This window comes from Brachyhypopomus gauderio, chromosome 15 (genome assembly GCF_052324685.1).
Source record: "Brachyhypopomus gauderio isolate BG-103 chromosome 15, BGAUD_0.2, whole genome shotgun sequence".
Taxonomy (NCBI): domain Eukaryota; kingdom Metazoa; phylum Chordata; class Actinopteri; order Gymnotiformes; family Hypopomidae; genus Brachyhypopomus; species Brachyhypopomus gauderio.
In genome coordinates this window covers 21,134,000-21,154,391 of record NC_135225.1, presented here as the reverse complement: position 1 = coordinate 21,154,391, position 20,392 = coordinate 21,134,000, and the positions used below count along the sequence as shown (strand labels likewise).

At 41.9% G+C, this 20,392-nt stretch overlaps 1 protein-coding gene across 1 annotated transcript in view; it reads right to left on the bottom strand.

The window, feature by feature from the left end:
• The window catches only part of col21a1 (collagen, type XXI, alpha 1), a 43,926-nt gene that overhangs the window by 12,932 nt on the left and 10,602 nt on the right, over positions 1–20,392 (bottom strand). The window contains exons 7-19 of the mRNA XM_076974129.1: positions 13,841–13,918; positions 13,332–13,340; positions 12,757–12,840; positions 12,187–12,249; positions 6,234–6,287; positions 6,086–6,139; positions 5,941–5,994; positions 4,670–4,723; positions 4,379–4,432; positions 4,225–4,278; positions 3,591–3,644; positions 480–524; positions 242–295 (exon numbers count right to left, since the gene is read on the bottom strand). Coding sequence (XP_076830244.1) covers positions 242–295; positions 480–524; positions 3,591–3,644; positions 4,225–4,278; positions 4,379–4,432; positions 4,670–4,723; positions 5,941–5,994; positions 6,086–6,139; positions 6,234–6,287; positions 12,187–12,249; positions 12,757–12,840; positions 13,332–13,340; positions 13,841–13,918 — 711 coding nt within the window. The remainder of the gene's footprint in view (positions 1–241; positions 296–479; positions 525–3,590; positions 3,645–4,224; positions 4,279–4,378; positions 4,433–4,669; positions 4,724–5,940; positions 5,995–6,085; positions 6,140–6,233; positions 6,288–12,186; positions 12,250–12,756; positions 12,841–13,331; positions 13,341–13,840; positions 13,919–20,392) is intronic.

Below are 20,392 nucleotides of genomic sequence, written 5' to 3'. Positions count from 1 at the left end.
ACAATGGTCAAATTATTTTTGTGCTAAATTCTGCATTAGGGATTTTGCTGGGTAGTTTTTTCTCTTTTATTGTTAATGCAGTTGAAGGTCCATGTAGGTGAGCCCCCTACTGGCAGGACTTTGTATCACTCTTGGTGTCAGTTGGTACCATTAATTTGTGGTAATTTTGGGGTGAACTTGCAGTTGCAGGTAATCCCACATTGTGGCTCTTTTAAAAGATCAAAAAGTTGAATGTACTCACATTGTCTCCACGTGTACCTTTAGCACCCTTTGGTCCTGGAAGTCCTGCATCACCCTATTACCAAAATGACAAGGCAGGTTTTGAGAAGACCTCTTCAAATATGTTGGATGCATTTAGCATCATAGCTGATATAAGGCATAAGGTAAGGTATTGTTTGATGAAGACTTCATTTTAATATGATGTAATTTATCAGTGTCAGGTAAACTGGAACATGAATGTCACATGAGATCATGCTCACCTTAAATCCCCTTGGGCCTTCAGTACCAGGTTCCCCCAGCAGACCCTAAGAACAGTTACAGGCTCCTTTAGTTATAACATAACATGTAGTGTCTTGCTTTACACTGGATGTCATTTTCAATCATAAAGTAATTAAGTGCTACCTGTGGTTTTTGATTTTGTAATTGAAAATATTGACTTTACAAAGAAAGTGTTGTATTGTTAGTTCCAACTGTGAAAACTTATTTGAGAGATCTACAGTACTGTCAGCTCATATATTAAGACACTAAAGAGTTTCCCTTGTCTCTAATGGAGCTAACATGCATGTCTCTGGAAAACAGAGTTTTTCTTGGTGTCTGGATTATTCACACATGAAATGTGGCCCTGCTGTTTTGTCAGAAAGGGAGAGTAAAGCCACACTTCCTTTTTTAAAATATGATGTATGTTCATTCATATTGTCTGCTGGAAACATTTCCTTTACTTCAGTGTTTTCCATAACATACAGATTCTCATCAAACATTCAAATTTAAGAGGCTAAGATGTTAAAACACAATAAAGGTATGTGTGTGTTTGCAAAAGTGTTCATTTTGATGGACTGGTGGTTTAATGGTTTATTGATCCAGTTATGTTTGAACAGTTTCCAATTCCTATGTTTGTTCATGTCCTGCTCTGTATTTGGCCAGTGAGGATCTGAGTTTCTCAACGGGACAATAGGGTCAAAAGCCCTAAGCAGCTTGAAGAAAGACAAAAACGAATCCAGCTTTCACTATACATGTGTCAGTGCTGATATTAAATATAGCCTGTAAATGTAAAGAGTTACTTATAGAATGTGCACTTTTAATATTACAGCTTAGCAATAATCTACAAAGTGTTACAATACATGTGACAAATTCTAAACTGAAAGGTTAAATGCACACTGTAATGCCTTTAATGAAATGTAAAATACAGCCCATTGCATTGATAGCATAAATCTAGCAGTCTTTTTAAATTTTTTGTAAATGATTTAGAGTAGCACAATGTTTCAAATTGTAAAAAAAAAAAAAAAAAAAGTTACTTGTAGTCTATTGTACACTTTCAAGATCAGTCACTTTATCATGCTGAAGCAGTCCCAAAGAGATGCAGGCTTCCTCTTTGAAATATGATGTATGTGCATCAGTATTGTCTGTTGAAAACATTTCCTTCACTTCAAGGTTTTCCAACAGCTACACTTCCTCATCAAACATCCAAACTCCGGAGACTTTCTTACGTACATACAAAATAAGGTGGATTTGTGATCTAATTTTGATGCAGTGATATTTGTCCTGCCCTTTGAGCGTGGCTGGCAAAGTACCTGCATGTATTCTGCTTGAACCTTTAAATAGTAGTGTAGGGTATAAAAAAACACTGAATGTGCAATATTTTCATCTGAACATGTGTTAAACTATACATTTTACAGTGGAGTTAAGATTTGGTGCAGAGCCAATCCACTTTTATGTTATGTAACAGCTTTTGTACTATTACTTTACAACATTGGTAGACTCGTCTTAACAAAATGTGCTGGTTTTGAAATGTCCCTTATGTACTTCCTGGTTATTCATTTTTGTCAATCTCAAGACATCTCAGTGCCCAGCTGCTAATCAGATCTGTAGCTGAAAGCCTTTAGGGTTTATTCCTAAATACACATTTGCAGCACCATCACTGAGTCTTCCAGTCTTCTTATATTTCTGCAGGATAAGGCTTAAAGCTTTCCCCCCTATATCTTCCATAAATATCTTAATCTTAAATTTTAAATTTCTGTAAAATGTACTTTGTGAACAACTTTACATAAAATGTTTAGTACGTCCTCTTAAAGACATAAAGATGACAGAATGAAAATTATCTGTATATTCAGCACGTGCTTTAACAACTTTGGACAAACACAAAATGTTAAAAGTACAAGCAGATCATTTAAACATTAACAAGCTGTTTTTTATTACATTATCGTTCTATTAGATGACTGTTTCCTCTTTCTGGGATAATAAAACCATCAATAATTTAATGTTCTCTTGAGGGCACAAATGAAATGATAAAATAAATCCAGTGGCTTGTGGATGAACAGAAAGAGGTTATAATTTGACCATATCCAGCAGGGCCGGTCTTCTCTAGGCCTCGGGTTTTTTTCCATGATAAGCGAATGCACATGTTTGGTTTATATTTGTTCTGGGGGGAATTGTAAGGGAACATGGAGACATGGTGCCTAAAACCTAAAGTGCATCCATCTCTTCAAGGACATAAACAAGAAGATTCTCATGAATATTTGGAGCAAAATACCATGGGGAACATAGGCTGGGCTAATAATATTTGACAATATCCATAATTGTTTCATTGGAAAATTCCATTAAATTCCATTAAAACCTTATTCCTGAATGTTGCATGCTTTTGCAGCCAGATATATCCACCATATCCTACCTTGAAATGTCAGAGTCTTTTAAAATCAACCACAAATAGCATTACTGTTAACAAATGCATCTTTTCACCTAACAGACCAAAAGCAACAAGCTTAAACTATACTGTACTTTTTCGTGTATTCACTGGCTTTATAGTTTGTAAGAAAATTGTATGAATATTCTCATAATAATTGCAGCAATTTTAGAAATCGTGTTACTTTTGCATTTACAGATTGCAAGTGGAATTTTAGAGATTTAATTTAAAAGATGGACGTATATATATGTCCTCCCTTAAACCAGTAAAACCAAACAAGAACCAAAAAAACATTCCAGAATCTAGAAAGAATTTGACACTTAAACCCAAAGATGCAGTCTGTTTGTACACCGTCAGAAATGAGCAAACAATACCCTCCTCCCTGATAGCTGTTTTAACTTAGTAACTGCATATGCAGTACATTCCTCTCAGGGGGGTCACAAAACTCTGACATCACTGTCCTCTGGTGAGGCAAGTTGCAAACATGTTGCTGCTTAGCTGAGTCACGTTTTTCCCATACTACATAGAGTGTTACTTCTGTCCAGCCCTGTCCATGAACACACCAATAGACATGTTCTTTGGATTGATGTATAAAGAGCTTAGTATTCCCACAGGTTAGAACGTAGTAACATACATTGTTAACATTTCAAAAATGGCTGCTTCATGAGAATTAAGTATTGAAGAATGTACTCACAGGCTGTCCTTCTCTTCCGTCTATGCCAGGAATGCCAGGGCCTCCTTTATCTCCCTTATGAAACAAAATAGAGAAATATAATAACAGCAAAATTACTGGAGATCTAGAAACCAAGCACTTATGAACTGTGCTCTTTGATGTCCCACAATGATTTCAATCTTTGTGATGGTCTGTCTTTCATTCAGCATTACAATGGCTGTACTTAGTCAGTATTTATTATATTGAGTTACTAGAATATGCTGGATATTTGTAAACATTTGCAGATTTGCAAATATTGAGACAACCCTGGCATTTATACACTTTTGAGAATATTAAACATCAAAAAGAAATGGATACATTTAAAAGCCATTATTTGGTTTAAAGCTATGAAGAACTTCATGTAGGATTGTGTCCTGGATTGTGATGAACAATGACAATCATCTAAGAGAAACTGCTGATGGAAACTGTGGAGCAAAGCCACTCATGGATGTTCGTGAGGCCCTTCAGTAATGGTACATTTTTACATGGAATTCTCACTGGCAATACAGAAAAGTATTCCTGTAATGGGCATGGCAAAAAAAATGCCCATTTCTCACAGAGACAGTTAGTGTGTAAATATGCTTATTCCTTAGCTGAATGACTTCTTGATGCAAACCTTCTGACCCATTTCTCCAGGACTCCCATCTTTCCCATCTTCTCCAGGTCTTCCCTGTTGAGTACAAAATGTGAGGTGATTACTATATATTTTCTGGAACAAGCCATCTTTGCTGACCAGGAACACAATTGTAAAAGAGGCACAGAGTACGTACGGGTTTCCCTGGATATCCAGTAGGGCCGACAGGTCCGGTGCTGCCCTTTTCACCCTACAGAACAGAACATTGTCTAGTAGACTAAATGCTTCAAATCCTTCCTTGAATCCCATAGACAAATACAAAGTCAAAAATATCACACTGAAACCTACAGTCTCACTAGATAATATGTAATAAAAGCATGTTTGGTTTTGATTTGGTTTCTAATAATTTGGTTATTAGGTTTTTAATTCTTCATTTATAACTACATGAATGGCTTGTATAATCGTATAAGTAGAGACTACTTCATACCACTAGTCCGTTTTTGCCTGGCATTCCTTGTCTGCCTTGAGAGCCAGTTGATCCCTGAAGGAAATAAAATTAGTTCACTGAAAATTAATATGACAACACCCATCAAGTTAACCTAGTTAAAAGCTTTAGTTACTCAAGTGGTTTTTGCAGTGTAGTTTTAGCACAATATCATTCTTATTGGTCAGGCCATGTTCAGATTTCCAATGCAATTTACAACATTGAGCAAGAGAGGCAGGATGCTGATATGAAAACACATGCAATGATAAAGACTTATGTGAAGCAGTCAGACAACGACTGACAAGGACGCTAGACAAGACACACTATTAAATACACAGACAACAACGCGCAACAAGTGTAGCACATCACACATTACATGCACATCGTAAACGAGATGAGGAACAAGTGTCACAAGGTGAAGAGACAAATACACATAAACAAAGACACGTGGAAACGGAAGGACGTAAACACGCAGACAGACACGCTTGAGGAAGGAGTCAGGGGTCGTACTGTGACAATCATAATTCAAGAACACCACTAATTCGTCATTGAATTGACATGCCACGGTAGTTTACATTTTTAAAGCCTTCATGGATACACATGGATACATACAGGAATACAACATAGTGGTATCTGTGTGAATATATGTTTTGGTCATTTTGTGGTTAGAGAAGCTTAATAGAGGAATCAATCAAAGGTACCACAAAACACAGAGATGTTAAGATGCATCAATGTGCTTAGCAAATATGTTTGGTTATGTAGAATTAATCAGCAAGTGCTTTGGGTGAGTGTTTATTTGTGCATAGCACCCAAAGGTCTTTCTGTATTTATAAGAACAAACACTAGTCTTTTGGATACAGTCTCTTGTCATTGTACATGTAGCACAGCTTGTAGGTTGTACCGATTACCTGGAAAGATAGAGCTAACAATTTATCATCAAACATATTTTCCTCATAGGACAGTAACTGGCCTGCAATGTTGTCTTTGGAATCAAGCTGAAATATCTTTTTGTCTGTCTAACGCTGGGACAGATAAAGGTGACCCAAGTGTATTTCAAAGTGTTACAACTACTATATTTCATCAGAAGAATAGTGTCATTGACCTAAATTGAAATCCAGATGTTTACAAAAAAAGTGCAACACCACAGATACAACAAGCAAACATTCTGTCATGTATGCAATGTATATTTAACATATATTAGTCATGCAAATGAAGTCTTCATAGTAGATAAGTGCAAAATAGGTGCAAATGTTTTATTTAAATGTATACACTACCTTTTCACCTGCTTGACCTGGTGTTCCAGGTAAACCTGAGACGCCTCTTTCACCCTGGAGAGAGAAAACAAGCAGACATAACAATGCTCATGTACACTCTAAATAAAATATACTGATAATTTGTTGTAATAGATTGGCTCCTTACAGCCTCTCCAGTGCTCCCTTTCTCTCCTTTATACCCATCTGAACCACGAGGCCCCTGAGTATAGTGGACAGAGGAAATCCTATGAGATTCAAATACCATGAAGGTTTATTGTAAAACATTTACATATTATGGAGATTGACTTTCATACCTCAGTGCCAGGAGATCCCTGAAGGCCAGGACTTCCTCTTTGCCCAGGAACGCCCTTAAATATATGTGTGAATCTTGTCAGTGTATGAAGTGCACTGGTTTGTCAGTGTATCAGTTTGTCAGAAATAATGCCAAAATAATTGGGTGCAGGATAACTATGATGAAATAAAATTGTCAGAGCTATTCAATAATTATTGCATTCCTTGCCATCATTCGCTAGCTAATGTTATGTGCAACCACATTTTAAGTTTAATCATTTCAAAGGTAAGCATATAAAAAGCAGTCATTAATCAACCTCCCAATAACTTATGGCCTTATGGCCTTTGAAGAGATGTAGAGTTTTCCATTGCCTTCTAAATTTAGACACGTTTAATCTCTTTCACAATTTCCATTACTTTCATTTGTGTTGGGCTTCAGAATACCAAATACTGTGCCAAATACATTTTAACGTTTAGAAAGTGAAGAGTAAACATAAAACCCATTAATCAATTAGCTTTAAAGCATCTCCTTTCAGCTTTGACAGACTTATTCATCAAATAGGCCTGGTAAGGACTGGTGATTAAATCGACATTCATTTTGAAGGTTTCATCTATCATCCAATGTCTATTATCACTGATTCTCAATGGGATTCAGATGTGGGATTTCTACAAGCCTCAAATCTGCTTTGCCTGCTACTGAGAAACAAGCCCACAGCATGAACCTGCCATCACCATGCTTCACAGGTCAAAATGGTTAAAGGTTAAACCTATCTTTAGGCAATTAAATCTCCAAGCTCAGCTTTTCCTCACCTGATCACAGCACCTTTTTAATTGCTGCTTGATCATTAAGGAGCTCTGCTGCAAATTTGAGATCTGACTTTAAGGGTTTCTGTTTCAGGACATTGGGACGAGCTGTGTGTAGTGTTCTGGATCTTTGCTGACTGATGCACGTTTTCCCCTATATTAGCCAATGATATCTGTAAGTATTTACAGTGTATTTGTAAGTGTTGTCGTTGGACCCACTGTGGCTAACTGGGTGGTAAGATTGCACACCTGAATTAAGGTGTCCCACATGGGAAGGTTAGGGACATAGCAACAGGAGAGTGACAAGAGTACTTAATCATTATTCCCTCTACACTCATTTTTGAACGTTCAGATATTGCATTATACTTCATAATGCTTTGTCAAGATTGTATATCTAAATTATAATAAACAGCAGTGTAAAGACAAAGAGTAGTTCAAGATTTATGCACATGTTGTTCCATTTTTCTCTAAAAAAATTCTGAAATTTATTTTAATTTATGGGAACTGCTTAACTTTCAGTACCAAGCAATATGGAGTTCATAGTGTAGACCCAGCAGTAGGAAAATAACAACTCTGCACAAATGTTAAAGTATAAACCTTAAATCAGCCTTCCCAGTTAATACAGACCATAAAGTATGTTTTACTTGTGGCTTTCATTGGTAAACCCATGACATTCTCCAAAACAGATTTCATGGAGGACATTAAGCATATGGCATAACAACAGACAACATGCATCGTTAAATATTTGTTAGAAAGATCATGAAGGCCAGTAAAGATTATTGGAGGATTGTTCTGGAACATCTAGCATAATATCTGCATTTGAAATCCCTAAACGCCTACATGTAACATCTGTGCAATTCAGCAGGAAGTTGACGCTCAAGGCTTTGTTTTACAGATACAAACTAAATCGAAGACTCCCTTTTCATTAACCAGAGCTTTGATATAAGAGAGTTCTTGACATGTGTGAATGTGGCACAGTGAACCTCTTTTTACCATAGTCAACAATCCTCTATGTACAACTGCCTACACTCAAAGTGCATAAAACCCAGCAAAGAATTATTCTTTGTATTCAGACAGAGCCTCACACATAGACATTATGATTAAATGTGAAATCTGTGGGGTAGGGGTCTGGATATGATTGCGCCCGTCGACATTCATTCATTCATTCATTCATTCATTCATTCATTCATTCATTCATTTATTTATTTATTTATTTATTTAATATCAGGAGCCAGATACCATCAATCCTACTGCCCACCAAAACAGCCTCCAAACAAGTCAGTAATTCACAAACAACTAAAAAGCATGACATCCACATGCTTTCTCATCACACGTATCTATAAAATGTTTAGGTTTCCTTTGTGGGTATTTTGTGAGTAGAGTTTGATGCTCAGGAACTTGCAAATGCTGCCAAAATGGCAGCCCTACAGAGACAAAACCATGCGGAGCGCCTTGATAGTTAATCTACCATATCCGCACAAGGGATATGTATGTATAGTTCTGTGCATCTCTTTACCTTCCTTTAAAAGCTTTCCCAGTTACACTATGATCACTGATCCATCAGACTTGAAAGTTAATGTTCCCTCCTGAAAACTCTTGCTCACATACGAAAAACTCAATTATGCATGAATTAAGGATTGAATAAAAAAGTAGCTTTACTGACAGCAAAAGGGCCACCATTTTGGCCAAAATTTATCATCATATAACATATTTCTACAGATTTGACAGGCTTCACAAGAACATCAAACAATGATAAGAGTGCAGCTTCAAAAAACCCAGGTGCATCTAAATTAAATTCAGTCACATCATAGAGAGCATCATAACAGAAAAAGATTGTAACATTTAGCATAGTCATTTACAGTCAGGATTTGGACATAGTCATTTACAGTAAGGATTTGGACATAGTCATTTACAGTCAGGATTTGGACATAGTCATTTACACTTAAGATTTGGCTTCATAAGTGATAATACATCATAAAAATCAGCCCAATTTGCCAGACTAATTATTTGTTATGATTATCCTTAATGAGAGAGTATTCAGAGGAACACCCTCTCTACCACACCCTCTCTACCACACCCACTCTACTACACCCACTCTACCACACCCACTCTACTACACCCCACCCTCTCTACCACACCTACTGTACCACACCCTACCCTCTCTACCACACCCACTCTAGTACACCCACTCTACCACATCCACTGTACCACACCACACCCTCTCTACCACACCCACTCTACCACACGTTCTCTACCACACCCACTCTACTACACCCTCTCTACCACACCCCACCCTCTCTACCACACCCACTCTACCACACCCCACCCTCTCTACCACACCTTCTCTACCACACCCTCTCTACCACACCCACTCTACTACACCCTCTCTACCACACCCCACCCTCTCTACCACAACCACTCTACCACACCCCACCCTCTCTACCACACCCACTCTACCACACCCCACCCTCCACCCACTCTACCACACCACACCCTCTCTACCACACCCTCTCTACTACACCCCACCCTCTCTACCACACCCACTCTACCACACCACACCCTCTCTACTACACCCCACCCTCTCTACCACACCTTCTCTACCACACCCCACCCTCTCTACCACACCCACTCTACCACACCCCACCCTCTCTACCACACCCTCTCTACCACACCCTCTCTACCACACCCACTCTACTACACCCCACCCTCTCTACTACACCCACTCTACCACACCCACTCTACTACACCCCACCCTCTCTACCACACCCACTCTATCACACCCTCTCTACCACACCCACTCTACCACACCCCACCCTCTCTACCACACCTTCTCTACCACACCCCACCCTCTCTACCACACCTTCTCTACCACACCCCACCCTCTCTACCACACCCACTCTACCACACCCCACCCTCTCTACCACACCCTCTCTACCACACCCTCTCTACCACACCCCACCCACTCTACCACACCCACTCTACTACACCCCACCCTCTCTACTACACCCACTCTACCACACCCCACCCTCTCTACCACACCACACCCTCTCTACTACACCCACTCTACCACACCCTCTCTACCACACCTTCTTTACCACACCCTCTCTACCACACCCACTCTACCATACCCTCTCTACCACACCCTCTCTACCACACCTTCTCTACTACACCCTCTACCACACCCTCTCTTCTACACCCCACCCCCTCTACCACACCCACTGTACCAGACCCCACCCACTCTACCACACCTTCTCTACCACACCCACTCTACTACACCTTCTCTACCACACCTTCTCTACTACACCCACTCTACTACACCCCATCCCCTCTACCACACCCACTCTACTACACCTTCTCTACCACACCTTCTCTACTACACCCACTCTACTACACCCCATCCCCTCTACCACACCTTCTCTACCACACCCTCTCTACCACACCTTCTCTACTACACCCACTCTACTACATCCTCTCTACCACACCCTCTCTACTACACCCCATCCCCTCTACCACACCCTCTCTACCACACCCCAACCTCTCTACCACACTCACTCTACCACACCCACTGTACCCCACCTTCTCTACCACACCCACTGTACTACACCTTCTCTACCACACCCACTCTACCACACCTTCTCTACCACACCCACTCTACCACACCCTCTCTACCACACCCTCTCCACCACACCCACTCTACTACACCCACTCTACCACACCTTCTCTACCACACCCCACCCTCTCTACCACACCCACTCTACTACACCCACTCTACCACATCCACTGTACCACACCCCACCCTATCTACCACACCCAGTCTACTACATCCTCTCTACCACACCCACTCTACTACACCCCACCCTCTCTACCACACCCTCTCTACCACACCCACTCTACACCACCCTCTCTACTACATCCTCTCTACCACACCCACTCTGCTACACCCTCTCTACCACACCCACTCTACCACACCCCACCCTATCTACCACACCCAGTCTACTACATCCTCTCTACCACACCTTCTCTACTACACCCACTCTACCACATCCACTGTACCACACCCCACCCTATCTACCACACCCAGTCTACTACATCCTCTCTACCACACCCACTCTACTACACCCCACCCTCTCTACCACACCTTCTCTACCACACCCTCTCTACCACACCCTCTCTACACCACCCACTCTACCACACCCTCTCTACTACATCCTCTCTACCACACCCACTCTACTACACCCTCTCTACCACACCCTCTCTACCACACCCTCTCTACTACATCCTCTCTACCACACCCACTCTACTACACCCTCTCTACCACACCCACTCTACCACACCTCACCCTCTCTACCACACCTTCTCTACTACACCCTCTCTACCACACCCACTCTACACCACCCTCTCTACTACACCCCATCCCCTCTACCACACCCTCTCTACCACACCCACTCTACCACATCCTCTCTACTACACCCTCTCTACCACACCCAGGCTGTGGACCTTTATAGTTTTTGTAAATACACTGCAAAAATGTAAATATGTTGGAGTGTTGCAGAATGTTATAATTAACATCATGCATGAGTGTATAAACAGCCATCGGACTATGTTTCATAAAATGTGGGATTGTTACTGGGAAAGAAGAGGAATGTGGGTATTTACTAGTGTTTTGAAAAAACACTATGCTCAGAGACTAGCATTAGAGGGACTTGCCTTTTCTGTTGCAGATATGTGGAAATCAATAAAGCATTACAATCATTTCTTTGTATTATAAATAAATTACACTCTTGCAGTGCATTAGCTTGTTGCAGGAGTATATTCTATGACAGAAAAAATTTTACCATTAACTTTTTCTTTTAAGAAAACTGTAGACTCTTGTGTGAAACTACTTTTTTCTCTTTACTTGAACTGAATAGATTTCATCTGCTTGAAATTTGCCCCATCTGTGTAGTAACATTTTGTTTCTTTTTTAACTAGTGGATTGCAAAAGCCTGTTTATTTCATTGCCAGCTCCTCAACACTACAGTTATTACCTTTAGTGAACATAATCTTCAGTAATCTTGACCAGGGCTGGTACGCCACAGGTAAATGAGTAATCACGCTCTCATGTCTGGCCCTATAGCACACTGCATGTCTTCCAGCTGATTCAAGGTTTGTATTAAACTGTGTAGTACTCACAGGCTTACCATCAGCACCAGTAAGGCCAGGTCTACCAGCTTCTCCATGTCTTCCTGGTTCTCCCTAGAGACAATGTATAAAAATGTAAATATTGTGCATGTCGCTTTATTCCAGGATAGACTGGTAATACACTAATATCATATCAAATGCATGACAATCCTTGATAGCTAAAGTAGTCTTTGGAATTGTTATCATGTTGACTAATGTGTAATGACTATGATAATATGGACACAGGAAGGTGTTTATAGAACAGTGGCCATTCCAAATTATGTTTAAAATGTATGACCTATAGAGACTTCCACTACTTGTCGATTTCCAGTGTTTGCATTTTTAATTATGTAAACATACTTAATTCAGTCTATTTTAGCATAGTGGAATTGAGCTATGAAGTTCCTGTTTAACTTCATAGGAGAACACAAGCATTTTAGAAAGCTGATTAGCATAAACATTGTGGGAGATTCGACATTGTAAATATCTGTAACCTTTAATAAACAAGTGGCAATGCACCATTCACTGATCTATTTACACTAAAATCATTTGCTTCTAAGGATCAGGAAGTTAGGTAATAACCTTTAGGCCTTGAGCCCCAGGTGGCCCAGGTGGACAGATGCATGGTTCAGGGGTTGGATCGATATCAGCTGGTCCACCAGCACACTGAAAGAACCCCAGAGACACCTGATGTTATTTTTCACTTCTGATGATGTCCATAGACATGACATTGAATTTCCAATGTGAAGCCAAATGGTTACTTGCCATATTAATTATGCTGCTTAGAGTTTCTGCACTAGTATTTGCAGCTTTGTATCCCCAAAATAGCTCATAGCATAGTGCAAAAGTGCAGTCAGCCAACGGACAAACTTGGGACTGTTTACGTCTTAGACTGACCCTGAAATGCATGACTATGAACTGTTCAACTATGTGAACTGGCAATTATGAAGTGCCGAAATGTAAAACAAAGAGACCTTTTAGGACACAATCATTCTATGTTCTATGAGTAACCCTATCTTTATTAAGTAAAAAGATGTGACATGTTTATGATCAATGTTTTCAGCATATTATACACTCTTACCTCTACAGTTGAAAACACGTTTAGCAGTTACTTTTGAAAGTGAGCACTTTTGAAAGCCATTGGCCAAAATACATACCTCTCCATCCTACAAATGAAAGGAGTGAAATGATACAGTCAGCCTAAATGCAGATTAATTTTAATTTGGTGCAAGTGCTTAAGAATCACAATGTGACATGAATTAGACCATCTATTTTTCATGCCTTCTGCCGCAAGTCTTCTTAACAAAGAGTCACAGTTTCTAGATCTGACAACTTGGGTTAGTAGATGCAATAGCTAAGTAGTTATGGTTTAGTTTACGTTTTAATGGTTTGAATCATTTTTTTGCTCAAGTAACATGGAAAGGCTGGTAAATAGAAATACGACTGAAAGCATTAATATGTACATAAATGACAGAATCCATGGTATATGCAAATCTAATATTTTTTAGAGAAATGACTATGGAATGAATGATTAACATAACCTTACATAGCAATTAATTTGTGCAATTGGTATCACACTATGGTTTATGCTGGAAAAAAAGATAAAATGACAAAAATGGTTGCAATATATTAATTTGGGTTAAAATACGGAAATTTTTTTACTCACAACTCCTGGAATCTCACAAGCAGTTTCTTTGTTATTCATCTCAGGGTCACAGTATATTCGTAGTTTTTGGACGTCAAACTGTTCAAAACAAAGATTTTTTGTTTTTCATACATTGTATATAAAAAAAACCAGTATACATTTTGCATGTGGGAACTTTTCTGTGTTATCATCATCTCTTAATTACTTAAATCAGTAATCAATCTTATAATCAACTCGCCCTTCTATGGGCAGGCATTTTCCTTTTTAGGTGCTCCCAGGAATACATTCTTATGGACTGAGATCTCAGATGTTGTTTCTGTGATCTGCTGGAAGCATTTTCCCAGTTTGGATTACCATGGGAACCACTGTTGCCTTCATCTTCACTTTCACCTTCATGAAAGTTCATGTTCCTTATTCTTGATGTTGCTTTCATTTGGGATTGCTACATCTCCCACTATGGCCCTCTTCTGCTGTCTGTCACTGCTATGTCCAGTTGGTTAGCCATTATCTCCGTCTGGATGTCCCACAGGAGCTCAGCTCCATCATTCTTCACTACCTTCAGTGGTGTATTCTCTTTTGACCTTGAGACAGCTAACACAGATGTTTCTGTATATTATGCCAGGTACTTGGTTATGCTTGTATGCTATCCATGTATGCTTTTCCTATTAGCATCTTGATATGATGTGCTATATGCCAGCCTTTTCCAGCCATTGGTTTGATTTATCCATATCACTGCCACTATTTGTCAGTAGTACATACTGTGCAGGAGTTTATCCTCCCGTGATGGTTTCTGGTCCTCCTCACATCAACCTGAGGTTTCTGCTGTATGATGTACTAACCACTTAATCACTTGGGGCCATCTCCTGACGTACTCCTGGATCTTGGATGTTTTATCATGGATAATGCCTCTGTAATGCTCACTAATCCTAAAACATGCTCCTTCTGCTTACTGCATGGTCTCAGGGGCCAGGATTTGGGATGAAACGCTATGTACATTGTAAGGAGCTTCCTTGTCCTGATGTCAGTGGCTTCTATCTCTCCTTAGGCCATCTTATTATGCCAGCGGGGTATCTGATGACTGGATTTTGTTCATCCCATTCAGCTGACTTCCCAACTTTTTGTAGGCATTTCTCAGTAGATAATCTCCTCAATGCTATCTACATGCCCTCTCCATGTGACCATCAGATCAATGCCTGCTATATTACCTTTTGGTAGTATGATCCCCTCAGTCCAATCTACCTTCCCTCTCCTTGTAACCATCCATCGCAACCATACTAATTCAGTTTGAATGACATTCTGATGCCATTGCAGTATAGCCTGGTGAGATGGATTAGTGAATTTATGTCTTGTTCACTTCTGACATACAGCTTGATGTCATACATGTAGAGGAGGTGGGTAATAGTTGCTCCATTTCACCGTCTGTATCGTCTGTATCTAATGATTTCCTTGAGCTGTTGGGTTCAGGTCTATGCAGAACAGTAGCAGGGACAGGGCATCTCCTTGATAAATCATGCACTTGATGGCAACTCATGCTATTGGCTTGAAGTTGGCCTCAAGGGTCATGTTCCTCAGCACCATCAAGTTCCTAATGAAGGATCTTGGAGTCCTGTTGATGTTATACATTCTCAAGAATTCCAGGATCCATATGTGGAGCATTTAATCTTAGGCTTTCTTGTAGTCAATCCAGATACTTGGCTCCTCTGTTGAAAGGCCAATGCCTTTCTAGGCCCCACTGATGTATTAAGCCATATGCCTCCTCAACGCCCATGTCATGCAGACGCAGGTTATAGTGGTAATTGGATGGAACTGCCCCTTTCTTGGTATACTTCAAGATCTAGACCATCTGGACTTCAGTTAAACAGTCAGGGTGGATTTCATCAGTAGCTGGTTCCTTTGTGCTGCTAAGTGTTCATGGTTAGCTTCTTTAGCCAGTATGCAAGAACTATGTTAGGGCCTAGCTGTCCAGCTCTTCGTATTTGATCCTTTGGACATTGTCTAGTGTGATGCTTACTGAATCCTGTTCAGGGAGGTTGCTGTGGTCTGTTTGCGGGTTCAACAACTGCTAGGCATTGTAATACCTCCTCCTCCAATATGCCTTTCCAGTACTGTTAAGTCCCCAGGTTTAGTGGGTCTGTACTCATGTTGTTACCTTGATGGTTCCTGGGTTCTGCTTCTCTTGTGCACCTCTTCAGAGGCCAAGACCTGTTACACTGACAGTTTCCGGCGCCGTGAGGAGCGGCTGCCTACTCCAGTAGCTCCGTCTTCGTGAACTTTTTTAGCCACTTTTCTTCACTTTTCAATCTTTGTTTGGTGTTATCGCTAGTTTAGTGATAAGTTAGTGTGTCCTATGGACATGGAATCTACTATCGCGACCACGTCAAGAACAAGTTTTGTGTACAAGAGGGTCGAGCTCCTGGCGCTTAGAACAAAGGGACGCACCGGCCAGATGCATCAAATCCCGGCGGAGCTACGCAGACCCTACCGCGGGTGTAGAGCTGGAGCTAAGCTAAAGGCTAAGCGCATTGAGAAACGCTGGAGGTTTAAACCATCGATTCCCTCCGTGGTGATGGGGAATGTGAACTCACTGACCAACAAGACGGACGAACTGGCGGCGCTGGTGAGTAGCCAGCGGCTGTACCGGGAGTGTAGCATTCTGTGCTTTACGGAAACGTGGCTAACCAGCAACATTCCCGATGCTAACGTGGACATTCCCGGCTTCACCACCGTGAGAGCGGATAGGGACGCAAAACAGAGCGGCAAATCCAAAGGCGGGGGGCTCGTGCTGTATGTGAACAACAGATGGTGTAACCCGGGGCATGTGACTGTAAAGGAGATCATCTGCTGCCGGGATGTTGAACTGTTGGCGGTGAGTCTACGGCCCTACTACATGCCCAGAGAGCTATCGCACGCCATTGTTGTTTGTGTTTACGTTCCTCCTCGTGCTGACGCTGAGATCGCTTGTGACGTCATTCACTCATCCATCGCAAGACTACAGACTCGCTATCCGCAGGCCTACATAGCAATTTCCGGGGACTTTAACAACATCACGCTGGACTCAGTACTCACTGCTTTCCACCAGTATGTTGACTGTCCCACCAGGAAAAACAGAACCATTGATCTCCTGTACTCTAATGTAAAGGAAGCTTACACTGCCACACCCCTCCCCCCTCTTGGAAAATCTGACCACAACCTGGTCTACCTGCAGCCCCAGTACACGCCCCAGGTCCGTAGACAACCTGCATCAACACGCTCCTTCAGGAAATGGTCTCCTGGTGCTGAAGAGGCTCTCAGGGACTGCTTCGAGTCCACTGAATGGAGTGTTCTGCAGGAGCCATATGGAGAGGACATCGAGGGGATGACACACTGCATGACTGACTACATGAACTTTTGCATGGACGTGGTTGTTCCTGTGAAAACTGTACGCTGCTTTGCCAACAACAAGCCCTGGATAACCAGCAGTGTTAAAGGCCTTCTGAACAAAAAGAAGAGGGCCTTTAAAGACAACAACCAGGAGGAGCTTAGGAGTGTACAGAGGGAGCTCAAAGTCCACTTGCGAGAGGCCAAGGACTCCTACAGGAAGAAGGTGGAGCAGAAGCTGAGGGAAAATAACATGAGGGAGGTATGGAATGGTATGAAGACCATCACAGGCTGCAAGCAGAGGGTGAACAGTGCCACAGATGGTGACGGTGAGAGAGCCAACGAGTTCAACACCTTCTATAACCGGTTTGACTGCCCTGCTCAAGACCCTATGGCTCCAGCTGACACTTCCTCCACTTCCCCCCTCATCTTTTCTCCTGCTACTTCAGTCTCTGACTGCCTGGACATCAACACCTCACCTTCTCCTATTGTTATTCATGCACCCCCCCCATGGGCAGACAACATAGACAGGACAGCCCCCACTCCCCCCTCTTCTCACCTTCACACCCAGCAGACCACTGCAGCCCCCCTGTCTCCCCCTCCACTCACCTTCACTACAGAACAGGTCAGAGGTGAGCTGAGGAGACTCCACTCTAGGAAGGCAGCTGGACCAGATAGGGTGTGTCCCAGACTACTGAAGTCCTGTGCTGCTGAGCTTGGGGCCCCCCTACAGCACATCTTCAACCTGAGCCTGCGCTTGCGGAGGGTCCCCACACTGTGGAAGACATCTTGCTTGGTTCCAGTACCAAAGAAACCGCACCCCAGTGAGCTCAATGACTTCAGGCCAGTCGCACTTACATCACACGTCATGAAGACCCTGGAACGTCTGCTTCTACACCAGCTCAGACCCAAGGTCCAACATGCAATGGACCCTCTGCAGTTTGCCTATAGAGAAAAAGTGGGGGTGGAGGATGCCGTACTGTACTTTCTCCACCGGACCCACTCTCACCTGGACAGGGGGGGCAGTGCTGTGAGAGTCATGTTTTTTGACTTCTCCAGCGCCTTCAATACCATACAGCCCCTCCTACTAAGAGACAAGCTGGTGAGGATGAAGGTGGATCCGCACCTAGTCTCCTGGATCACCGACTACCTCACTGGCAGACCTCAGTACGTCAGGCTGAAGGACTGTACATCTGAGACTGTGGTCAGCAGCACAGGAGCTCCACAGGGGACTGTACTCTCTCCATTCCTCTTTACACTCTACACCTCAGACTTTCAGTACAACTCTGAGACGTGCCACATGCAGAAGTTTTCGGATGATACTGCCATTGTGGCCTGTGTACGAGGAGGACAGGAGGAGGAGTACAGACACCTTGTGGGTGACTTTGCAGCATGGTGCAACAGGAACAACCTGCTGCTTAACACCTCCAAGACCAAGGAGATGGTGGTGGACTTCCGCAGGACCAGACCACCCACACAGCCTGTCTCTATTGAGGGGGTTGATGTGGAGACGGTGAAGACCTACAGGTATCTCGGTCTACACCTGGATGATAGGCTGGACTGGTCTACCAACACAGACTTCCTGTACAGAAAGGGGCAGAGCCGGCTCTACTTTCTGAGGAGGCTGGGGTCATTCAACATCTGTAGGAAGCTCCTGCAGATGTTCTATCAGACTGTAGTGTCCAGCTGCCTCTTCTACGCTGTGGTGTGCTGGGGAGGGAGCATCAAGAAGAGGGACGAGATGCGATTGGACAAGCTGGTCAGGCGTGCAGGGTCTGTAGTTGGTGTGGAGCTGGACTCTGTGGTTACGGTGGTGGAGAGGAGATCAATGCGCAAACTGCTCTCCATCATGGAGGATGATGGTCACCCACTGCACACCATCATTATGGACCAGAGGAGCAAGTTCAGTGGCAGGTTCCTGTCACAGAGCAGCTCCACTGACAGACTCAGAAAATCATTTGTCCCGAGAGCGATTAGACTCTTCAACTCCTCCCAGTGGAGTCGGAAGAGGGAGGGGGACAGATGACACTCCATCATGGTCACTTCGACACTTTGTCACTTTTACACTTTTATACTTCGACACTTTGACACTTCTAAGCACATGCCATTTATTTGCACTACTGGTCATTGCACATTTTTTTCCAGTTTTACCAATCTGGTCGGGATACTGGATAATTGTACACTTGTATTGTATAGTCTTTGTATTGTTTGTGAATGTCATATACGTTTTTGTGAAATTGCTGTGTGTCTCCTTAACTGTTTGGTGTTACTGCTACTGGCTGCTAAATTTCCTTCGGGATCAATAAAGTATGTATCTATCTATCTATCTATCTACCTAGTCTCCAAGACCTTAGATATGCACAGCTCAGTGGTGGCTAGTGAATAGGGGGCACCACCCCCATCAAATTATCCAGAGATTAAATTCTATCTAGACATATAAACGTGTGTAAATTATATTTGTGAAAGTAAATACATTTTACAAGTAAAAATAATTGTGAAAGTAGTAATACTAGCTAAAAACTTTAAAAAAAAAAAAAAGCTCAATATTCAGAAAGCTGCAAATTCAGAAACGCTGCAAATCCAGCCACAACACAACGGAAGTGTTTCTGGACTAATAATTTTACGCAGGGACTCTGTAGGTTTTTATCCATAAACAACAGTTGTATTACACTGTGTTAACGGGCCGCCCAATGGAGGATGGGTTCCCTTTTGAGTCTTGGTCCTCCCAAGGTTTCTTCCTAATCCCTGCCATCTAGGGAGTTTTGCCTTGCAACTGTCGCCTTTGGCTTGCTCATTAGAGATTTGGACCCATAAGATTGTAAAGCTGCTTTGTGACAACGTGTGTTGTGAAAAGCGCTATATAAATAAATATGACTTTGACTTTACAGTTTCTCATTATGTTGAACATTGAAGTAGTAAAGCTCTTCAAATGTAGCTGTGACTGTATTTCGTTTCACAACCAATCCGACTATTCACTTGTATTAGATACCAGATATTAGATACCACCTCTTGTAATTCCATGGCAAAACATGAGAGAATATGTTAAGTTTTGAAAACAAACTACCATTAAATAATATGTGCTATACTAGAACAAATCTTAACAAAACCATATACTGTGTGCATCTATTAAGCTAGCTAGCCATCTTAATTCGCCAGCAAATTTATGTAATCCACTTATTATTCTAGAATGTTCTCCCCGTAATGTTTAAGTGGCTT